The following is a 20,886-nucleotide window of genomic DNA, read 5'->3' as shown; positions in this document are numbered from 1 at the left end:
CTCGTGGCGTGGTTCGTGATGCATAATAATTGTGCCATGTGACATCGCCCATGTCTATACAGGATGGTGCGTACGTCGTCCTTAAAGTCTTGCACAACGCTAGGTTGCTAGGGATTATTACCCATGAAATTGATATCTGTAGGGCAGCAAAAGGACTGGGGCCCCTACTTGGAAACTAGTAACAAAGGCCCGCGGCGCGGACGCTTTGCCGCACTTGGTCGGCCTATTATAGCACGATGGCGCCCTGCCAAGCAGTTCTTGTCTCGGTTAGGTAATCGGACCCTTGAAGTTTCAATCCAGTTCCTGCGGGCATTTTCGCTTAACACGACCCCACGACCACCCTGATCTCCCATTCCGGGCTGCATGAACAAGCCAGTGGTAAATCCCTGGCCATTGGTCGTAGCTCAGTGGAGCTGCGTGGTGGAGAATCAGCGTTCTGAGTTGCATTTGTATTCGTGTTGGTGTTTGGAGGGATTTACATTCATTGCTCTCTACCCCTCGCTAGCCAGAACCTCACCTTCTCAACAACTACGTGCGATAACTGATCGATATTGCTTCTCATTATTTGTATTCGGAGCTACACAGCTGAAGTGCGGTTAATAAAATGGCATCAAGCTATGACTTTATCATCGTGGGCAGTATGTTACGTTACCCAGAACCCACCCCCCTGACCCTAGTCTTTTAACTACTGGTTATTCTACTTCGATGCCTGTCGGATCACAACTGACAATGACAAGGTGGCCCTTCCGGAAGTGCTGTGGCAGCTGGACTAGCACGTGCTTCCAAGAAGCCAAGGGTACTTCTGCTCGAGGCCGGAGGCAAGAATGAGGATAAGTCACTCCGCGTTGATGGGCAACGCTGGACCACCTTCCAGAACAAAGATATGAACTGGGGTTACCAAACAACGCCTCAGGAGAACTGCAACGGTCGCGAGTGTGACTATTCTCGAGGAAAGGGCCTCGGCGGGTCCAGTGCTATCAACTTTGGTGTATACAGTATTGGAGCCCGGGACGACTATGAGGAGTGGGCTCGCCTGGTTGGCGACGACTTTTTCAGTTGGCCAAAGATTCAGCAGCGATATAAGGCTCTGGAGAATTTCCATGGAGAACTGCCGTCAACAGTCAGCAAGAAATATGCTGCGCCGAAACCTGCTGATCATGGTTCTACCGGGCCCCTTCGTGTCGGATATGCTGCCGAGTTCGAGTCAGATCTGCCTCCCATGCTCGATGTCTTTGAGCAGGCCGGGTTCCCATTGAATCCAGACCATAACTCAGGTAACCCTCTAGGAATGTCGGTTCTAATCAACTCAAGTCACCGTGGAACTCGTTCTACCGCGAGCGATCTGCTCGAACCTTTGCCAGAGAACTTGACGGTTCTCTCGAACTCACCGGTGCTTCGAGTGATCCTTGAAGGAAAGAAATGCGTCGGTGTGGAGACAGATACCCAGAAGTGTAATGCCTCTTCCAGCTGATGAATTCCGCAATACTGCAAGCTAACAGTTGCAAAGATTATGCCACTAAAGAAGTGATCCTCTCTGCCGGATCACTCAACAACCCCCAGATCCTCATGCACTCGGGTGTTGGTCCTGCGGACCACCTCAAGGAGTTCGACTTGCCCGTAGCGCTCGATGTGCCCGCCATTGGCCAAGGGCTTCGTGACCACATGTTTTGTCCATTGGCATGGACCCGTACCGAGGGAAGCACAGCTCGCGCTCCATTTTACGGCGACGAGAAAGCAATGGCTGATGCACTAGAGCAATGGAAGTTCGACGGCACGGGTCCCTGGTCAAAATTTGCCTGCGAGCTTGGCATCGGCTGGTTCAAGATTCCGTCGTTGACCAGTACCAAGGAATTCCAAGAGCTGCCGGAGGCGGACAAACGCCACATCGATGCCCCCACTGTCCCACACTACGAGATCATCACTCATTTCCCCATCCACTGGTTCATCCCCGGTTTCGCAAAGGAGAACCTCAACTACTCTTGCATGCTGGTGTTCTACTACAACGCCCAGGCTCGTGGTACTGTGACGCTCCAGTCATCCGACCCCAAAACACCTTTGAAATTCGACCCTAAGTTCTTAGGAACACCCTACGACCGCCGGGTTGCTGTCGAATCACTGCGGGATGCCTTCCGAATTGCAAAGTCAGACGGATACACCAAGGATAACGTATCGCAAATCGTTGGGCCCGCAGGCGACTCCGACGAAGAATTGCTGGATTACTGGAAGAACACCATCTCCAGCAGCTGGCACATGACTGGAACTGTCAAGATGGGTAAGAAGGGAGACAAGGACGCGGCCGTAGACAGCGACTTCCGTCTGGTGGGTATTGAGGGTCTGCGGGTCGCAGACATGAGTGTGGTCCCTGTCTTGGCGAGCTGCCACGTGCAGTCCGTTGCTTATGTTACCGGTGTCACTTGTGCGGAGAAGTTGATCAAGGAATACGGCCTTGCTTAGATAGGCACGTTGAGTTCTTCACGCCAATTTATGAGTTATGACAGCATGCTATATGGTTCCTGCACGCAGGTATGACTTCTAAGCATCGATTCAGCTTGCTACGGTCAGATTTCCTCATCCTGACACTTTGTGTAAAAGTGCTGTAAGTACGCCATCCCTTGGCACCTCCTTATCTGCGAATTCTTTATACTCCCAAAACCGACACTGCTCAGCAGCGAATTTGGCCTCTTCCCTCCACTCCTCCAATGGCGGGAACGGTGACTTATCAAATGACAAACGGAGCGCGAATTTAGGAGGTCGATGTAAGAAAGGCGGAGAGTTCACCCAGGGGGTAGCAGGCTCATCAAATCTACCCTCTTCTAGACGAATGGTGTAGGTCTTTGGCTGGAATGCGGCGCTTGTCAGAGCCTGCTCGTTGAGCAAGGTGTAGTGCTGACGACTCTCTCGTAAATAAGGATGGACCCGTGTCGTGAGTGTGATTTGGATGTCAAAGCTTGGGTTATCCTCTGTATTCCCTGAACTCTTGAGCTCCCAGGCAAACTCGGCGGCGATAAAGATGGACAATTCTGCCCCAGCCCGAAGCTTCATTATAACGACATTAGCGACATCTTGTTCCGAAAGAGGATATACTTACGAGGCCAGTTCCATCTTTCTTAAAACTGATCGAGCAAGACCCGTTTGAATCCCACTGCCAGATTTCAGGGCCGCATAATGCTGAGATGAGGCTGTCCTTTGAATCGCCAGTCATTTTCACCGCTGTTTGGTAGTAGGAAAATGCTGGAACGCGCCGCGAAACAGTTGATAAATACTACGCGCTGAAATGGCCACCATGTGCTTTATGTATCTCGTGAACGTAGCCTGCCTATCCAAGGCAACTGCGTGGCGGATCAGAGGGCAGGGCTCTCATCTCAGCTCGATGTTTGACGTCACAAGAGACTTCCGCCTAGAGGAATAATATCGGCTCCCTGGCCTGGCCCCAAAGGATGTCAGGCTATGAGCGCGGTAAGGCTAAAAATAGCAGCCAGGAACCGCCCCACAAAGACGCCACCAGTCTCACAGGCTTGGCGGACTGATCAGCGCATCACTGATAGTACCTAGGTATACTCGCGAATCCAGCCAATAGGGTACGGCAAATCGATCTTCGATGAAAACATCGAGGGCGACTAGCAGTAGATGCCACCGTATTAGGAGATTGGTGTTTTTATTGAACAGAACCATGGATCTTGGGAGCGCGAGTGAAATGGAGCTGTTCTATTTACCGTTGTCTCCATGCTGTGGGGCGTGTTCAAATGCATGGTATTGGGCTTGATGGCAATGACAGTGTTGTCGTGTACGGCCTCTTTCAGGAAACTTCAGCTACGACGAGGATCAGATGGCCTTGGTGCCTCCTGAGTATCAGCACTCAATATCGAGTAAAGGTCACATCGTGGCACTCCCGCATACTGACTTATACCAGTTGGGACTGATATTATGGCGCATCGCGGCCTGTCAAACATGTGCAAACGACTCTATTTTCACTAAAGTCAAAGACGACGGTCTTGATGATGAGGGGCATCAAGGCGCTCTAATCGATCTCCCTTCCCCGGGAGCTAAAGTCCCTCAATATCTTCAAAACATAATAAAAGCCTGTCGTACTAAAGAACCGAGAGAAAGACCTCCTGCGTGGAAGCTTCTGGGGATGTTTCCCGCCGAAGGCAATGACAAGCCAGGGCACAACTACCATCGTGAACGACATTCATTTTCTAAAAAGCGACTAGTCCGACTGGAGCATTGTTTCGAAGTGTATGACTCAGAGGTCAGCTGCAATCAATGCGGCTGGAAGAATCTGAGTAACTTCTTTCACTGTGAAGTTTGTCTCGGCGGACAACATCATATCTGTGCCTCCTGTTTCTGCTCTGGCACTCGATGCTTTGAGAAAGATCATTATCTTACAGAATATTTCGACGGCTGCATAACCCCGTTTCGGAAGCATGTGCAAAAGGAAATGTTGTTACAGCCCCAGGTTTCTAATGGCACGGACGGATCGGTAAAATGTTAAGAAGTCTTGACATGTTGGACGGCGCCATGGAAATATCGATATTGGCTTGATTGATGCCATGGGACGGCCATTTGTAACTTCCAAGAAAAGGCATCATAGCTACCTCAGCAACAACAATATGGAAGCTCAAGCCACTTTCAGAGGAAGTCGCCGCCCTGTGATATAAGGAAGGTTTCAAAGAGAGCCCACATCACGAACATGGTCCAAAAATGAGAATAACTTTTGAAAAGACGGTTGTAGTAGCACACAAACTTCTTCAATGTGCAGCCGCTTTCTATTTGCGGTACCACATCCTTGTAACTCTGGTGCTTCTTATCTTTCTTTGTAGTTGGAACACCCCATAGAGCAAAGCCTCAGCTGTTGGTGGACAGCCCGGCACGTAAATATCTACCGGCACGATGCGGTCGACACCACGGACAACACTGTAGCTATAGTGGTAATAGCCGCCACCGTTCGCACAGCTTCCCATGCTTATGACCCATTTGGGATCTGGCATCTGATCGTAACATTGCCGAAGTGCAGGCGCCATCTTGTTGGTAACAGTCCCTGCGACGATCATGACATCCGCCTGTCGTGGAGAAGCTCGAAATATAATACCCAAACGGTCCTGGTCGTACCGTGGCATCGACACGTGCATCATCTCAATGCCGCAACAAGCAAGGCCGAAAGTAAGTGGCCACATGGATCCATTACGTGCCCAAGCCACTAGCTGATCCAAAGTCGTCCTTGGTTATAGACATATAAGTTAGCTTGAGGAAACATTGGACTGGCTTGAAAACAGCATATGCATTGTCTCACAGGGCATAGTCGATCAAACTTGTAGGCTTCGATTCCGTGGCCAGAGCCAAAGCAGAAGGACGTGGAGACCTGGGCGCGGCGTGACCTCTTTCCTGCTGCTGAAATTGTGTCGAATACGCGATACTCCGTGTGTGCGGAACTGCCGGATGTTGGCCTGCAGGAGATTGCTTGCTGTATAATATCGAGAGGCGGACTGCGTGTTGATGGGTGTGTTAGTCAATTGACATTTAGTCTCCGCGTTGGCGAAGGGTGACCTACGCTTTGGCATTCGTGGGGGCTTCATCGTGCATACGGTTCCCAAGGCTTCTGTTGATCCTGAATATAAGTGCGCGAAGGTTCATTCTCCCTCGAAAGAATGGGCACCGCGGACATGCTTGATGTACAGAGTGCATTATAGGCCTAGCGCCTTGTCGGGATATTCACACAATATGGACCCACTCTAGTTGAAGATGAACCCGCATTATTAGCTTGATTCAGGTTGGAACACTGTGCAATGGCGTGCCAAATACGCACTAGCATACAGTAATTATTCACCCAGAAAACTGTAGCTACAATCGGCCTTAGCCAACTTCAGCATGGCGCCCAGATTCTACCCTCGGACAAAACACTCCTCCCTCAGCATCGACTCGTCCCATGGTACCGGCATGCCCGGCGCTTTCCCACTTCGTTTGCGACAAGCTTGAGAAACGTAAATAATATGAGACGACATGTCATGTTCCGTGTGCCAGCTGCCTCTCGCCGAGATCGATGGCCGCTCCACGCCGCCTTCTACCGGTCGTGAGTGTCCATTTTGTTCGGCAGTCTTTTCTCGGGTCGACGGCGCCAGGCGACACGCAAAATGCTGCCCTCAAAGAGAGGGTCGTACATTGCAAGCTGGGAGGCGTGGGCGTAAGGCAAAGTCTTGTGACCAGTGCTCGCGGGTTAAGGTGCACTGTAACGCCGAGAGCCAAACCCCCTGCGAGCGCTGCGTCTCTCGGAAGTTACGTTGTACTTTCAGTCGGTGCTGTACTGATGCCACTCATCGGCAACCTATCCACGAGGAGCTGCATGACACACCAGGCAATAGTCATGGCCGTGTTCCCTTGTCATTTCTACTCAATTTTACCGACGACAAGCAAGACTTCGTCATGGAAAAGGCGGTGGGCGAGGAACCCGAAGCTGCCCTCGTAGGGCCTACCTGCTTGACACCACCACAAGCTCAAGTCCTGAGTCATCAAACATTCGATTACATCGACCCTACGCTATTACTGCCATCTGAACCCCAAGAACTTCTTGTTTCCATGGAGTTAGGCGGGCTGTATAACACTGAAGAACAAAGCCTTCTTGGCGCCTTCTTGTCCCCTCAGTCCCAAGCGGGCTCACTCTCAGCAAGGCTCGATCTCTTGGAATTGCACGTCGCCGCTCATGCCAACTCTATCGATCGCTATCGGAATTCGTTCGACGCGATCGCTTTTCGTCGCTTCTTTAGTGTCTCTAACGTCAAAGAATTTGCCATGATATTTTGTCGCAAGCGTCACTACCAATACCCAGTTGTACACTGGCCTACATTTGCCCTTGAACAAGCCTCTCTGCCTCTGATGATGGTCATTTCGCTTACAGGGGCCACTTATTCATACCGTCCAGGACACGGCTCCGAGAACATCACTGATGCCAGGAACTTCTACCATCTCGCGGACTCCTATATCTTCCATGAATTGAAGATCTTCGTCGACAATCTGCCATCAGGGCGCGACCTTTCAGAGGCAGTCGAGCTTTGCCAGGCTGCTCTACTCATGTATGCTCTGGACACGCTTTTAGCGAGCGACTTAGATATGCAGCAATTGGCCGTAACGGAGCGATTACCAACGCTGATCTCTGCTATGAGAAGACTACATTTCATTGGTTGCCGGCATCATCCCTCTGAAGACTGGGAGCTCTTTTTACGTCGGGAGCACATCATTCGACTTGTCTCTTGGGCCTTTTGTGCTGACTGTTTGGCGACCTTATCTTGCAACAACCCGCCGATTTTCTCAATGCTAGAAATGTCCGGAGATCTCCCTTGCGATCCCACATTATGGGATACTGATTCTGTGTTAACTTTCGAATTAACGAAACTCTCTCCTCAAAAGACCTCATACTGTCTGAAAGAACTCATTTCAAAGCTGCTTGAGGAGAACTGGCGGGCAGATATCGAATGGGAGAACTTGCCCCTATTTCACCTACATATGATGCTGTGTGGTGAGTCTCGACCACCTTTTCCTGGTGCCTCTACTGGATCAGATCCACAGTGCGCTGACTGAAGGTTCTTGCAGCCTTCCAACACATCATATTCAACTTACATGTCGCTATGTTTCTAAAACAGCAGTCAGACAAGCTGCTACAGACTCTCGACATATGGCGACATCTTTGGGAAAGGGCTCTGGAGAGAATTCCGAACGATCATCGCAAGTGGCTTGGTGTAGCGAAGAATGTTCCTGATATCGAATACCTCTCAAGGAGGGTCATTGAGATTGCTGCTAGCCCCGAAGCGAGCTCTTCGCGATACCTGCAGCGACTCCCATCTCGCGGTGCAAGAGATATTCATGATTTCATAAAGGATTTTATATCCAAAAAGTAACACTCAACAATTTGAGTCAAATTTACGGGTTTAGCTTTTGAACTCAGCGATACTTCTGGCAAACGTTGTACTAGGGTTGTTATATTCCCCCTCCCAAAGTCCGGCTGTATTTTATCCGACACTCTACCAACTACAGCTTCTTATTTCAGTAGCCTTTTTACTTCCTTCGGCAATGATTGCAGCATATCCTTCTTGGATAGTGCTGTATCAAGGGCTTCCGCCATTTCCTGTGCCTCATTTCGTAAAAGCATCTTGTCCCGAGCACTATTACCAAGTACTAGAGACTTATCAAAATCAAGTATCATAATTTCTACGTGGACAAAGGTCAGATATAAGTAGTCGATCATAGTCGCTGGGAAGCACGAAGTACCTACCTTTTTTGCCAGTTATCTTGTTCGGTCGAAGGAATAGGTTATTGAAAACAATTTCTGGCCATGCGGCGTAGAGAATCTGGTCCCGATGAAGAATTTGCAAGGCATGGAGGTCTGCAAGGACCTGTTTGTACTCTTGAGAAAGCTCCTCTGTCACCAGCTCACGGGTGAGCAGTTCGAGATCAGGGATGTACTCGAAAAGAAGTGCAGAGTTATGATCCGAATTCGCATCACGGCGGATCCATGTTCCAGGGGTCGGGTCTTTTCTTGTTCGCAAAGTACCAAAGCAGCGTGGCCATCGGCTTGCGGGAAAGTCTCCAGATGCAACTGTCATGGTGTCACAAGCACTCTGGGCATCGGGCAGAGCAAAGCTGCGACCAAGCACAACATTTGTTGCGAGCTCTCTCTTGTAGTCATCTTGATTGGCAACAGACTCGGGAAACTGGTGGAGCACTCTGTTAGTTGCTAGTGTCAATCTAGGAGGATGGCCTAGTTTAAGGATTGAGTCTTTACAATTTTGAGCACGTACAGCCCGCTCTCCCTAGCAGACGGTGCCGCTGATTTCCGGGTTGCTTTGCGGCCTCGATGAGATGTCGCTGCTGCCCGAACCTTGACTAGATACAAAGTTGCTCGTTTTCTCTTGGTTCCGTCGTACAGTACCTTGGTGATGTTGAATTCCACAAAGTCGCTAAGGTCGTGGATGACCGGGTCCTCCTGAACAGGCTGTTTCCGTTTCGCCATAGTACTAACTCGCGAGAGATCCTTGCACAGAAATTGTCAGCGTTATTTGAAGAAGAGAACGCGCGAATCTGTCAACATATCATGTCGTGACACGGCACAGCAACACGGCACGGTTTCTGATAACCGAAGATTTGCCGGACCACTGGCTGTCGCGACTTTTGACATTGAACTTCCGCTTTCATGTAAGTTTAAGAATAAAGTGGGTCACTACATAGTCTATCCGTAAAGCCTTACAATACCACTACTTGTGACAGAAGTGTAATGCCAGGATACGAGGACACGGAATGGAATTACATAACATGTCCTAACTTTTGTATATGAAACTAAAGTAGCCTTTCGTGCGTTATATCAGTCGGGTGTGACAATCAAGCATACTCTACGCCCCATTCTATCGTCTAGGTCTAGTCCTTTACGCCTCTACGACCTCTTGGTCTAAAGACTGAGCTAGTACCATTTCATAGTACTGTCCTCTTTTCTGAACTAGCTCATCGTGGGTACCCTCCTCAGCCACTTGTCCCTGGTACAGCACAAAGATGCGGTCGCATCGTCGAATGGTTGAAAGCCTGTGGGCAACAGCAACTGTAGTGCGGCCCGGCTTCTCGCGCGCCACTGCTTCGATCGCAGCCTGTACCAGCGCTTCGTTGGCAGTGTCTAGCGCGCTAGTGGCCTCGTCAAATAGCAACAAGTCGGGCTCGCGGATAAGTGCCCGCGCAATAGCGAGGCGCTGGCGCTGTCCTCCACTCAGTGCCACTCCGCGGTTCCCAATGTCAGTTGCATACCCGTCCGGCAAGCTGCTAATAAAGTCATGCATGTTGGCTGATTTGCACGCCCTCTCAACGCGGTCGTCCGCGTCAGACGTGGCGGCCTCTTCGTCTGGTACACCCAGTAGGATGTTCTCACGGATGGTTCCCTGGAACAACATCGTATCCTGCGAAACGAGACCTATGCGAGAGCGGTGGGAGTGCACATCCAAGCCCTGCAGTGATTGTCCCTCGACAAGGAGTTGTCCGGAGCTAATGTCATAGAATCTCTCTAGCAGGGCAATCATGGTACTCTTACCACAGCCCGAAGCGCCCACAATCCCCACAGATTGACCCTTTTCAATCTTGAGGTTGAGGCCGTTCAAGACCGGGTGATTGGGCCGACCTGGATAAGCGAAGGCCACGTCCCGAAATTCGATGGCAGCAGATTTCTCCCCACTAAGCGGCAACTGCTTGGTGCCGGTGGAGTTATTGATTGGGGGCTGTGCTTGACGCAGATCCAGGATATGGTTGGCTGCTGAATGTGCTCGCGAAACGTCTGTAGCAGCGGTTAGTCTCCGAGGTTTTGTGAATCTGTGTTTTAGCCAATTTACTTACTTGAAGAGAAACCAAAAAGAACTCCGCCCGACTGCGAACCCATCAACACTGCCATGAAGACAATGAAAAACGTTTGCATATCATAGCTACCCTCAGACAGCAGCTTGCCACCATACCAGAAAGCCAAACCCGTCACGGCAAGGTTGATACTCTCGGCGAAGGAATGAACAAGCATTGTAAGCATCTTACTACGGAGCTCTCGGCTCGAGCACTCGGCAAGCCTTTGTCGGAAGCCATCCAGCACCTTGTCTTCCAATGTGAGACTGGATACGGTGCGAATGGCTCCCACAGCCTCAGAAGCAAAACGCGCACATTCCAGATACATATGGGTTAGACGGTCCTCGTTTGCCATCTCGAGTCTGAGACGGAAGAAGCCTGCACCGAAAAGAGGAGGCATGCCTCCAGCAATGACAACCAAGCCCAGTCGCCATCCCATGGCAACTGCTAGGATAAAGCATGAAACAATGTCAACAAAAATCACGATGATTAGAGCAAGGTTGGTCGACAATAAATTTTGGAGCCTCTGGGGGTGTAGCGAGAGTCGACTGGTCATCTCGGCGGCGCCATGGCCCCTGCTGTCGAAGAAGGAGACATCTTGGCGTAGCATGGCGTCGAAGTATTCGCGGCGATAAAAGCGTGTAGCGTGAAAGGATGCCACAGTCCAGAAGAAGCCAACTCCAACATAACTGACGAAAACGCCCAAGCTGAACACAAAATACATCAATGCCCAAAAGTTGCCACGTTCCACTAGCTGGTCGCCGCGAGGCAGCTGTAGAGTCGGAATGCTCGAGCCGAAGAGAACGGCCTGTGCCGGGAATAGACCACCACCAGCGGCCGAGGAGATGATACCGAACAGCAATATTGGCCAAATGTGGCGCTGTTCCTTAAAGATGATGGCGATGCACCGGCTGATAGAAAGCTTCCGGGCGATATCGCCATCCTCATCTTCAGCCTCTTCGGCGTCTGCAGCTTGGTTGGGGCTCCGAACACTGTGCGCAGTTGAAGACTTGGACAAGGCCAAAGCCTTTTCTTCGGTGCCCTCCGATATTTTAGGTCTCTGCAGATGTTGGATGGGAGGATTGGCCATATTAAGCCCTTGTCCCAAAACTTCCTGACCCGTATGCAATGCTTGGGCATTGACGAGCTGATAGTAGGCGCCGCGGAGATTAAGCAACTGCTGGTGTGTACCCTGCTCCACAACTTCCCCTTGACTGAGCACCACGATTTTGTCGGCCTTTTGAACAGTTGAAAGCTTATGCGCAATCAGGATCGTGGTGCGAGACTTGGAGACATTGTCCAGAGAAGCTTGCACCTTTCCTTCCGCTGTGGGATCTAAAGCTGAGGTAGCTTCGTCGAGCAAGAGGACCTCTGGGTTGGAGATCACACTCCGTGCAATGGCGATGCGTTGTTTTTGGCCACCGCTCAGTAAAGCGCCACGATCACCAACCTTGGTGTCATACTTGTCTGGCAGTCCCTGGATGAACTCGTCGGCAAACGCTTGTATGCACGCCTGTCTGACTAGTTCTCGCTTCTCCGGCTCCGGGAGGTCGTTCATGGCCGTGCCGTAGAGCCCGTGCACAACGTTATTGTAAATGGTATCGCTGAAGAGCACAGGCTCCTGCTGGACAAGTCCAATGCGCCGACGCAGCCAACGGACATTCAGCTCCGCAACGGCATGGCCGCCCACATGAACGGAGCCGCTCACCGGGTTATACCATCTCTCAATTAAACCAACAATAGTACTCTTCCCAGATCCGGACGCACCAACCAGCGCCGTGACTTTGCCTGCCTCAAACTTCAGACTCACGTCGTGCAGGACCTGGACTGACGGCCGCGACGGATAAGCAAAGCTGGCATGGCGTAGCTCAACCGAACCGTCACTCTGAGCTGGTCGCTCGCCTTTGTCAGCCAATGGATCTATTTCGGACTTGCGGTCAATCATCTCGAACATTCCCTTTGCGGCAGCTGAAGCCTTGGCAAAGTCTCCGAACCCAGGAGCCACATTGGACGCAGCGTTCGTACCCAAGAGGACGGCGAGCAGCACCGAGATGATTTGTCCACCGCCGGCGATCTCACCGCTGTTGAGCAGCTTAATGCCGTAATACCAGGCCAGCGCGTATGCAGCATAAATAGTGAAAAACTCGACGCTCCACTGGACGCCAATGATGGGACCCTTGCGGAAGCCGAGCTTCTGTGCCGCTTCTAGGTAGTTGTCATATTTGCGGCTGAGCTTCCCGCTGGCATTGAAGGCCGTGACAATACGGACCGTGCCCAAGGCCTCTTCTACCAAGCCGCCGGCGCGGTTGTATATCTCAAGTATTTTGGCCTCAATCTTGGCATCTGATAGAACATTGGATGTTAGCGACGTTAGGAGGAGGGACTTGTTTTGCCTTACCAAGGCCAAATGTGATCTTGAATCCCGTGAAGAGGACAGGTAGTGTCGTGGCCGTGACAAGTGTCAACTTCCACTGCTGCGTAAAAGCAACCACGAACGCAGCCACAAACATGGCCATGTTTTGAATCAAACTGCCAACCTTCTCTGTGCTGCCGTTCTCGACCATGTCGGCGCTATTCGAAATGGTGGAGGCCACGGTGCCAGCTGCGCATAAGTCGACGAAGGATACGTCCTGCCGGATCATGGATCGGATAAAGTCAAGACGGAAGGACCTTGTAACGCGGATACCGACCAACCCAAAACATGTGGAGTGTATGTAGACCAGGAAAAAGCGGCCAATGAACAGGTAGAGCAGCCACAGCGCGTTCTGGGACATATTCCGATACAGGTCATCGCCGGATATGCTTCCATTCTCGTAGGAACTGAATTGGTTCACTGAGGAGCCGAAAACCACGGTCATCAGCGGTGGCACGACTCCTGATGCGACGGCGCAGACAAAACCAATCAGCCGGAGAGTATGATCCAGCGAGGTCGAGTATGACCAATGCACGCGGTAGAAGAAGTGGAGGGAACCCGACTGCTTCTCCTTGCCGGCAACAGACTTGGTCTTGCCGTCACCATCGTCATCTCCTGCGCCGTTATTCTTCGGGCTAGGCCCAGACCTATCTGAGATGCTGTTGGCGGAAGTGATGGTGGCTTCGGGTGTTGAGGTTAGGGGTGGCTTCGGGTCAAGGTCCGCCATGTTGGACGCCATAGAATGTAATGCGTGCGCAGAGGTGAGCTGGATGCTTCTACTCCCCCCTAACACAGCAGCGATTGACAGGTCTTTGAAGCAACGAGGAATATAGGCCATGGTGATCTAGTAAGCGGCATCGCAGAAGTGGAAGGTGAGACGTTTGCGACTCAACGCGAAGTCTAGATTCCTAGGAAATGCAGGGTTGCGGCGTGGTTATCATTTTATCGTCCGCAGAGTTCGGTTTTCCTACTGCGATGCAGGGCCCTGGTCTCGGGAAGCACCCGCTTAGCGCCGGTCTCGATGCCGGAGTACACAGTAATTCCGGCCATGGTGAGCACTGTTGCCATTGAAACAAGGGATTGACCGTACCTCTTGCTTGCGATAGGGCATGGCGAATTCCTGACCCTGGAGAGTTCATTCTTGGAAAGCCCAATCTGCAGGGACCAGATACGCGGGAATAAAGTGACACGAGATAGGCCCGGGTCTCGACTCTAGTCCCCGCCACGTGCATTAGCGAACAGCCAGGGGACCCCAGGCAATCCACCCAATCAAGCAGGACACGGTTCAATCCGGATTTGCACGCCACAGTGCTGCAGGCCGGCGACCGCTCTGGAATCGCTGGCGGAGCGCATTCTGCAACATTCAGGGTCCAAAAGGGCCAAAGCTGCGCAACGTGCAGGGGATTTAGTTCGGGCTGACAACCTGCATGTCTCTAATCAGGTGTTTGTCCTGTACCTAGGTACATACGTGTATGTGAAGGTACTCGATACTTTGTGGTTTGTAACCTTCGGACATTAGCAGGGTTTATAGCCTGCGAGGTCTAGATCTTGCTATACAGGGCCATGTATGAGTATCAGCTGGTTTCAGAGCTCAGCTGCCACGACTCAACACCATGTAAGAGAGATAAGCATTGCCCAACAGTGCCAATTGGCTATAGCCTTGCTTGGCAAAGCTTACTGCCTTGCCAAGAGGCATTGCATGCCGCATGCGGGCGGCAATAACATCCGAAAAGGCTTGCAAGTAACTCTGCCGCTCAGCACTAGCGGTTATAATGTAATGCCACCGTTGGCTTTGTGGATATACAATGCAATGTACAGTGCTGTCTATTTGAGTATTATGCCCTTGATTTAAGGCGCAAGCGTAAGATCACAGTCAATACATGGCAGATACATGTCAAAGCAGAAGCCAGGGTACTTGATCCACTTCTTCTTCTCACATCATATGCAAAGAACTTTGCGATGTGGAGCAGGGGCCTTGGAAACTGATACATTGAACTATTCAGTTTTCTTTTACTCAGACCTACACAATATCAGGTCATCCATTCTTGGAGTACACCCCCTACCCCAGCGTTCGAGGCCGGACATGCAGGACAACATGTTATTGACGCGCTATAGTCGGACACGCCCCTGTACCTGGAGAAAATCCATAACAAACCCCCGGCAGGGGACTTTCCGGTCATCATTACACCAACTACATTCTATCGGGCAATCTACGCGTAGTCTTCACGGTTCTAGATTTGATACTCTTTGATCGCAAGAGGTCTGGACCTCTGCCATGATGCCAACGGAGGAAATAATTGTCCCGGAGTGAGGTCCTTAGTCAATAGGTGTTGCAAAGTACCTCTCCTCGGTGCATTACGCGAGACGCCACTGGGTGTACCTATGAGTTACTGTATAGAGCACCTCGATAGCAAGTGCCAGCCTTTGTCTAAGCGACTGGATATAAGTGTACCGGAAATGCCCCGATTCGTCTGTTGGCGACCAAGGTATAGTCGAGCGCACTAGTCAAGTTGTCGTATTATGCTGCAGTGTCATCTACCCCTGCGGACTAGGTAGCAAACGGGTGTTCATTGGAAATGGCCCGATCCATCACGTTTACCCCGGGACTCATCTATGATATTTCATGGATGTAACGTAGCGGTAACTTTACGCTTGGGTCTGTTCACTATCTCGGCATTGCATACTGCTTCACTCCAAGTGGCATTATGTTTGAGGCCGCGGAGTAATTGCCGGAAATACATTGCCTAATATGAGTGGAGACTGCGGTTTCAATAATGTGCCCTGCCCACGTGCTATTGTGACTGACCATCCATCACAGTGGCCGCCACTAGGGGTGTAGAACGGAATGCTGGAAGGATGAGTGGAAAAGGCTTGGCTTATGGTCGCAGACGGTGTCTATATAAAAGCTGACAAGTAGCTACAAGTATTTATCGTTTTATTCTTTACATTCTCCATTTTCTCACCTGTTGACTTTTCGTCACCTTATTTGCAGAAAGACGGTCGAGCTTTTCCAGCAACATCAGTATCCTTCCTTCACCATGGATTTGTCAATCCTCGATTTTGTGTCTAATGACACAACGCCGCCGCCTGTTGCCGACGCTCCTAAATCAAGCCACTTTGCAGCATCATTGGGCACTTTGGAATATACAAAGCGTGGCCAGCTGGCACGGAACCTTCTTGTGCTTTGGGGTGCTTATCTCGTGCTGCGATGCGTCTATAATGTTTATTTCCATCCCCTGCGCAAGATTCCTGGACCATGGATGGCGGCAATGACGCCTTTCTCTGACTTCTGGCACGACGCTGTGAAGAGCGGAAATTATCTTTGGGAAATCCGCAAAATGCATGAGAAATATGGTATGTTGTTCCTCAACGATTGTCAACACCCACTTATAAGCCCATTAGGCCCTATTATTCGCATCAACCCAAACGAAGTTCATATTGATGATCCTGAGTACTACCAAAATGTATACGCTGGGGGAGTTCATCGTATCAACAAAGACTCATCTACCGTGGCTGGATTCGGTGTGCCAGCTTCCGTGGCTGCCACGGTAAGCCACGCGCAGCATCGATCTCGACGTGGCTATATGAACCCATATTTCGCCAAGCGGTCCATCCTAGCCATGGAGCCCGAGATTCACGAGCGTATAAGCGCCATGCTAAGTAGACTTGACGGAGCACGCAAGGAAGGCAAGATGATCTCCTTGGACAGGGCCTTTGCAGCCATGACTGCCGACATCATCACCAAACGCTTCTTTGGCTACCACTATGACTACTTGAGCAGCCCCGACCTTGTATTTGACGTCCGCGAAGCTTTCAAGGGTGTTTCGGAGATCTTCCACTTTACTCGCTTCGTTCCATGGGTCATCAAGTACCTGAAAAAGCTGCCGATTCCGATAATCCGCCTAATCCTGCCGCCTGTTGCCGACTTGTTGCTTCTGCAGGAAGACATCAAGAAGAACATCAAAAAGATGTTAGTAAACAAGGATGAAAACCCAGGTTCCTCGAAATCTGTCATGATTGAGGCCTTAGGTGATCCGCGCATTCCGGCTGAAGAACGCAGTTTGAAGCGCCTGGTGGATGAGGGCCAAGTAATTATCTTCGCCGGCACCGAAACTTCTTCGCGTGCCCTGGCCACTGGCATGTTCTATCTTCTTGACAACAAATCGATTATAGATAAAGTTCGTGCTGAGTTGGCTCAGCTCGCTCATATCCCTGATGAGAAGCTTACTATGCCCCAGCTCGAGCCGCTGCCCTACTTGGTGAGCTTAGTCTCACGACTACAGTACGTTGGGCTTATGTCTTTACTAACCGAATGAAATGCGCAGACTGGTGTAGTCAAAGAATCTATACGCCTATCTTATGGGCCTATTACGCGCCTACCCCGTGTGTTCACACATGAGACGCTTCAATACAAGGATTATGCTATTCCTCCTGGAGTGAGTACAATGTATCAACCTATATCAGCCCGAAAGAAAAAACTGACAACTTCTATCTACAGACGCCTGTGAGTCAGTCGACGTACTTTGTACACACTAATCCAAAGATCTTTGAGGACCCGTTCACTTTCAACCCTGACCGCTGGGTGGAAGCGGCCAAGCAAGGATTCCCTCTTGAGAGATACCTAACTAGCTTTACCAAAGGTTCTCGACAATGCCTTGGAATCGGGTAAGTGTTACAAATTAACCAGCTGTTGAGTTTCACTTGCATTTTCAGGTCCAATGTCTCATACTTTCAACTCTAGGTTGGCCCACGCCGAGCTATATCTGACACTAGCACGGGTTCTTCGCAACTTTGACATGGATCTCATCAATACCACAGTTGAGGATGTTCAGGTTCATAATGTTCTGATTATCGGGCAGCCCAAAATCGTGAAAGGCAAGGGACCTGGCCAGGGGGAGGTGGAGGTCATGGTGACGCGCAAGCTACTCTCCTAAGCCCATGTTCACTATTGAAAAGCGATAACATCTCGAATAAGGGGGAAGTGGGGGGGAAAATGCCAAAAAGGAGAGCTGGAATAGCAAATGGTACAGATGCGAGTAGGATGCTGGTTTTATAACAAATATAAATAACTTAAACCCAATATTTTCACATATCATGCAGCCCGTGGAGGCGACTCGAAGTATCGCGGCCTAAAACGAGCCTTGCAGAACCCCCAGCGCCCCACGCCCTCCGGGCAGTCGTCTTGAATTTTGGAGGTTCGTTTTAGTCAGCCAGACTCTTGAAGGCATAAGGTTAAGGACGAGTTGTTGATAGGTTTTATATACATTCAATTGTTGAAACTTATTTATGCCATGTGTTTAGTGGGTCATGAAGAAATTTTACACATCACAGCGTCATCAGCTACAGCCTTTAAAATACTCTAGGGCTTCTCATTAAGCGTTTAATTATTATTTCCTCGTTAGTGAACATTATGTCATGGACAGCCAACATCTCATCATTATCAAGACCAAGCTGATTTATAAGATTGTTGGCATCTCTTATATATGAAATTGGGTGGGAGGATCGGTTTTCCGTCGCCGGAAGCATGTCTCATTCAACGCCTCGTGCAAAACATACGAATCTCATATTTCGTGTCATGCAATGGAACCCACTGGATTTAAGCTCTATCTTAGGTCTTCAATATAAATCAAACTGCCCGAACCATCATGAGAAAAAAGCTGGAAACAAAAACCATGAAGCTACACATATTCCTGCGCCCAAACCTTCTTTCCCCACTGTGCAATGGTACCTACAGGAAGAGCGTTCAGGAAAGCCTTGCGGACAAATGGCTCAGTAGTCTGCACATCCTTAACCTCCTGGGCGTTCTCCACCATATCTGCTATGCGGGGGTAAGCCCACTCTTTAGGATCAACTGCACCAACGAGATCGGCAGCGGCTTGGTGAGCGCGGAACTCCTGTGCCACCAGGCTGTCACCGCCAGCGGCATTGGTGACGAGCTCACGGAGACGATACCGCGGGTCGCTCAGGTGCCACGTTACGTAACCCTGACAGAATGTTCTCAGGGTATCAGCAATGCTCGGATCTTTGTCCGCAAAGACCTCCACTATCTGCTCTGAAGAGCGGATCGTGTCGCGCGTCAGCTTGTCCAGCGCTTCCGCAAGGGAAAGGCGATCACACTTTGCATAGTTGTTTACAAGCGAGGTTTGGTCTCGAGGTTCGTCAAATTCTAATGTTCTATCAGCTATTATGATCTTCTCTGTGGGAATGGTATGGGGTAAGTGGGAGTTATGAGTCTTGGCATCTTCTTATACTCGATGGACCCACCGGCCTTTGGCCCTCGCTGAGATCACGTACCTTTGTAGAATGATAGCAAGTCGTTGACCCACACCATCCAGTTCTCCATTTGGGCAATTACTGACGTGATCTCAGTGAAAAGCGCACCCTCGTCGAACTGCGCTTTCGGGAAGATGGATCCGCCAACGCAGTGGCCGAGCCCATTCATGCGGCGCAAAAAGCCAGGGAAGTCGGATGAGCCTGGGAATCCCTGAAAGTTATGCTGCTCAATCCAGCAACCTTGGAAAACTGTTGATCGTTAGTTTAATGGCCATGAATTGCAGCCTTTGGTCAGACTCACAATCCGTTGTGCTCCGGACCAGATTGAGGCCGCAATAAGGACCATAATGACTCAACACGGTGGGAAATTGTTCATTGACCATTTGCCACCAAGGGTGCTGTTGGGGCCGGCCGGCCAGCAGGTCTTCGTAAAATGATTTCATGGTGGCATCCGGATCATCTTGGCTATCATCAAGAACCAACATGTACGTATAATGAATGCTCAGATCTGCCATGACCTCGGGGTCTACACGAACCCAAGCATACACCACCATAGCAACGATAGTTTGCAGTGATGCTTGCAGGCGCCTGGGGCTGGCCTTGATTAGTGCCTGTTGCTTCGGCTGAGAAAAGTGCATTGCCGCTTTAGTGTACGCATAGTGCAGGTTGCGCACTCGCTCTTCGTGTGTGTAATTGTCGTCATTGTACTTAATAATTCGGAGGAAACGCACGACAGCATCAAGGTAGCAATCAGTGGGAAAATCTCCAGCCTCCATTTTATCTTAGTGCAATTTATGTGATAACTGTCACAGATTACAAGTTTGAAGGCGGCAGAGGTAGAAGAACAAGAACGGATAATTGGATGGGAAATCGACGGACGAGATGGGAAGCAAAGAAAACTTCGAGACCTTTTCAGTTCCAAGATCCTCTTGATACTCTGGTCTCTGAAGTCCCGAGTTCCAGTCATGTGCTCTTCAAACTCTGCTCGGCATGATTTGTAATTGTGTTACGCTCCAATTTCCCTATCATCAGCAACATCGTCGGTCTAGACTGCGCGAAGGATTGGATCGAGGTCCAGATTGTCCAAGTGACCTGATGAAATTGTGTACCTAAGGTTACCCACGAGAATACTGATTACGCCTGTTGTCTCGAGACCCCTGGAGTCTCACTATAAATGGTGTAGGGCACTTTCAAAGGGCATCAGTTGTGGAGCGTGCAGCTTCAGATATCCATGTAGCGGACCGTCTGCCTCATTAAGGCACCCAAACAGGGCTCAATCTCGCCACATGCAAGGTACTTTTTTTTTATGTCACTTGGAAAGATCGATGAGGTACGGGAATATCATCGCGGTTGATGTGTGCCTATCCGTTTCCTGGTCCGGGTCCGCAGGAGCACCGGAATGAAAGGGACAACAATACACCAGTGGATGCATGCTAATACGGAGAACATGGAGGGAATCCTATCGACCGAGAGCCAACCCCCATCGAGCTGGGTAAGTCAAGTCAGCCGGTCTCTTAGCTATACAATGCATGCAGGTTGGCGGAGTCACGTGCCGCATTCGCACAAAGTTCGCAAATATAATCTTTTGGCACTGTCAGCCTCACACAAGTCCCTGCATCTTGGCATCTGGACCCTTCTCATCCGCAAAGGTCCCTGCATATCGGCATCTGGGCCCTCGGCGAATATTGCAGATCAGAGAATATCCTAAGTAGGATGTGCGTAACTGGGGTTCTGGTTGCATTCATGTGTGCTAAAATCTGACAGGACTTTGAGAGAATGAATATGTACTCGATATATTAAACAAAGTGGAGCCTTGAATGGTGCCAACGGCCTTGAGCAGGATATTC

The 20,886-nt window shown here is 50.3% G+C and overlaps 7 protein-coding genes across 7 annotated transcripts; 3 read left to right on the top strand and 4 right to left on the bottom strand.

Annotated features, from left to right (window-relative positions):
- Window positions 1–604: 604 nt before the first annotated feature.
- Window positions 605–2,454, top strand: JN550_003568 (uncharacterized protein; the record flags this gene model as incomplete). The annotated part of the gene is made up of 3 exons (XM_049314986.1): window positions 605–638; window positions 738–1,451; window positions 1,508–2,454. 3 exons carry the CDS (start codon window positions 605–607, stop codon window positions 2,452–2,454), a joined length of 1,695 nt encoding a protein of 564 aa, XP_049174759.1.
- A 114-nt stretch (window positions 2,455–2,568) lies between these two features.
- Window positions 2,569–3,202, bottom strand: JN550_003567 (uncharacterized protein; the record flags this gene model as incomplete). Its single annotated transcript, XM_049314985.1, has 2 exons — window positions 2,569–3,036; window positions 3,089–3,202. 2 exons carry the CDS (start codon window positions 3,200–3,202, stop codon window positions 2,569–2,571), a joined length of 582 nt encoding a protein of 193 aa, XP_049174758.1.
- A 3,215-nt stretch (window positions 3,203–6,417) lies between these two features.
- Window positions 6,418–7,886, top strand: JN550_003566 (uncharacterized protein; the record flags this gene model as incomplete). The annotated part of the gene is made up of 2 exons (XM_049314984.1): window positions 6,418–7,507; window positions 7,582–7,886. The coding sequence occupies 2 exons, from the start codon at window positions 6,418–6,420 to the stop codon at window positions 7,884–7,886; spliced, it is 1,395 nt and encodes a 464-aa protein (XP_049174757.1).
- Window positions 7,887–8,026: 140 nt separating this feature from the next.
- Window positions 8,027–8,998, bottom strand: JN550_003565 (uncharacterized protein; the record flags this gene model as incomplete). The annotated part of the gene is made up of 3 exons (XM_049314983.1): window positions 8,027–8,196; window positions 8,261–8,699; window positions 8,771–8,998. The coding sequence occupies 3 exons, from the start codon at window positions 8,996–8,998 to the stop codon at window positions 8,027–8,029; spliced, it is 837 nt and encodes a 278-aa protein (XP_049174756.1).
- A 409-nt stretch (window positions 8,999–9,407) lies between these two features.
- On the bottom strand, window positions 9,408–13,493 carry JN550_003564 (uncharacterized protein; the record flags this gene model as incomplete). Its single annotated transcript, XM_049314982.1, has 3 exons — window positions 9,408–10,297; window positions 10,357–12,696; window positions 12,752–13,493. The coding sequence occupies 3 exons, from the start codon at window positions 13,491–13,493 to the stop codon at window positions 9,408–9,410; spliced, it is 3,972 nt and encodes a 1,323-aa protein (XP_049174755.1).
- A 2,311-nt stretch (window positions 13,494–15,804) lies between these two features.
- On the top strand, window positions 15,805–17,700 carry JN550_003563 (uncharacterized protein; the record flags this gene model as incomplete). Its single annotated transcript, XM_049314981.1, has 5 exons — window positions 15,805–16,120; window positions 16,169–17,025; window positions 17,092–17,202; window positions 17,265–17,431; window positions 17,508–17,700. The coding sequence occupies 5 exons, from the start codon at window positions 15,805–15,807 to the stop codon at window positions 17,698–17,700; spliced, it is 1,644 nt and encodes a 547-aa protein (XP_049174754.1).
- A 744-nt stretch (window positions 17,701–18,444) lies between these two features.
- On the bottom strand, window positions 18,445–19,815 carry JN550_003562 (uncharacterized protein; the record flags this gene model as incomplete). The annotated part of the gene is made up of 3 exons (XM_049314980.1): window positions 18,445–18,932; window positions 19,061–19,288; window positions 19,341–19,815. The coding sequence occupies 3 exons, from the start codon at window positions 19,813–19,815 to the stop codon at window positions 18,445–18,447; spliced, it is 1,191 nt and encodes a 396-aa protein (XP_049174753.1).
- Window positions 19,816–20,886: the final 1,071 nt, after the last annotated feature.

Source organism: Neoarthrinium moseri, assembly GCF_022829205.1.
Source record: "Neoarthrinium moseri strain CBS 164.80 chromosome Unknown scaffold8_Wmoseri_CBS_16480, whole genome shotgun sequence".
Lineage (NCBI taxonomy): Eukaryota > Fungi > Ascomycota > Sordariomycetes > Amphisphaeriales > Apiosporaceae > Neoarthrinium > Neoarthrinium moseri.
This window is presented reverse-complemented; position numbering and strand designations above follow the sequence as displayed.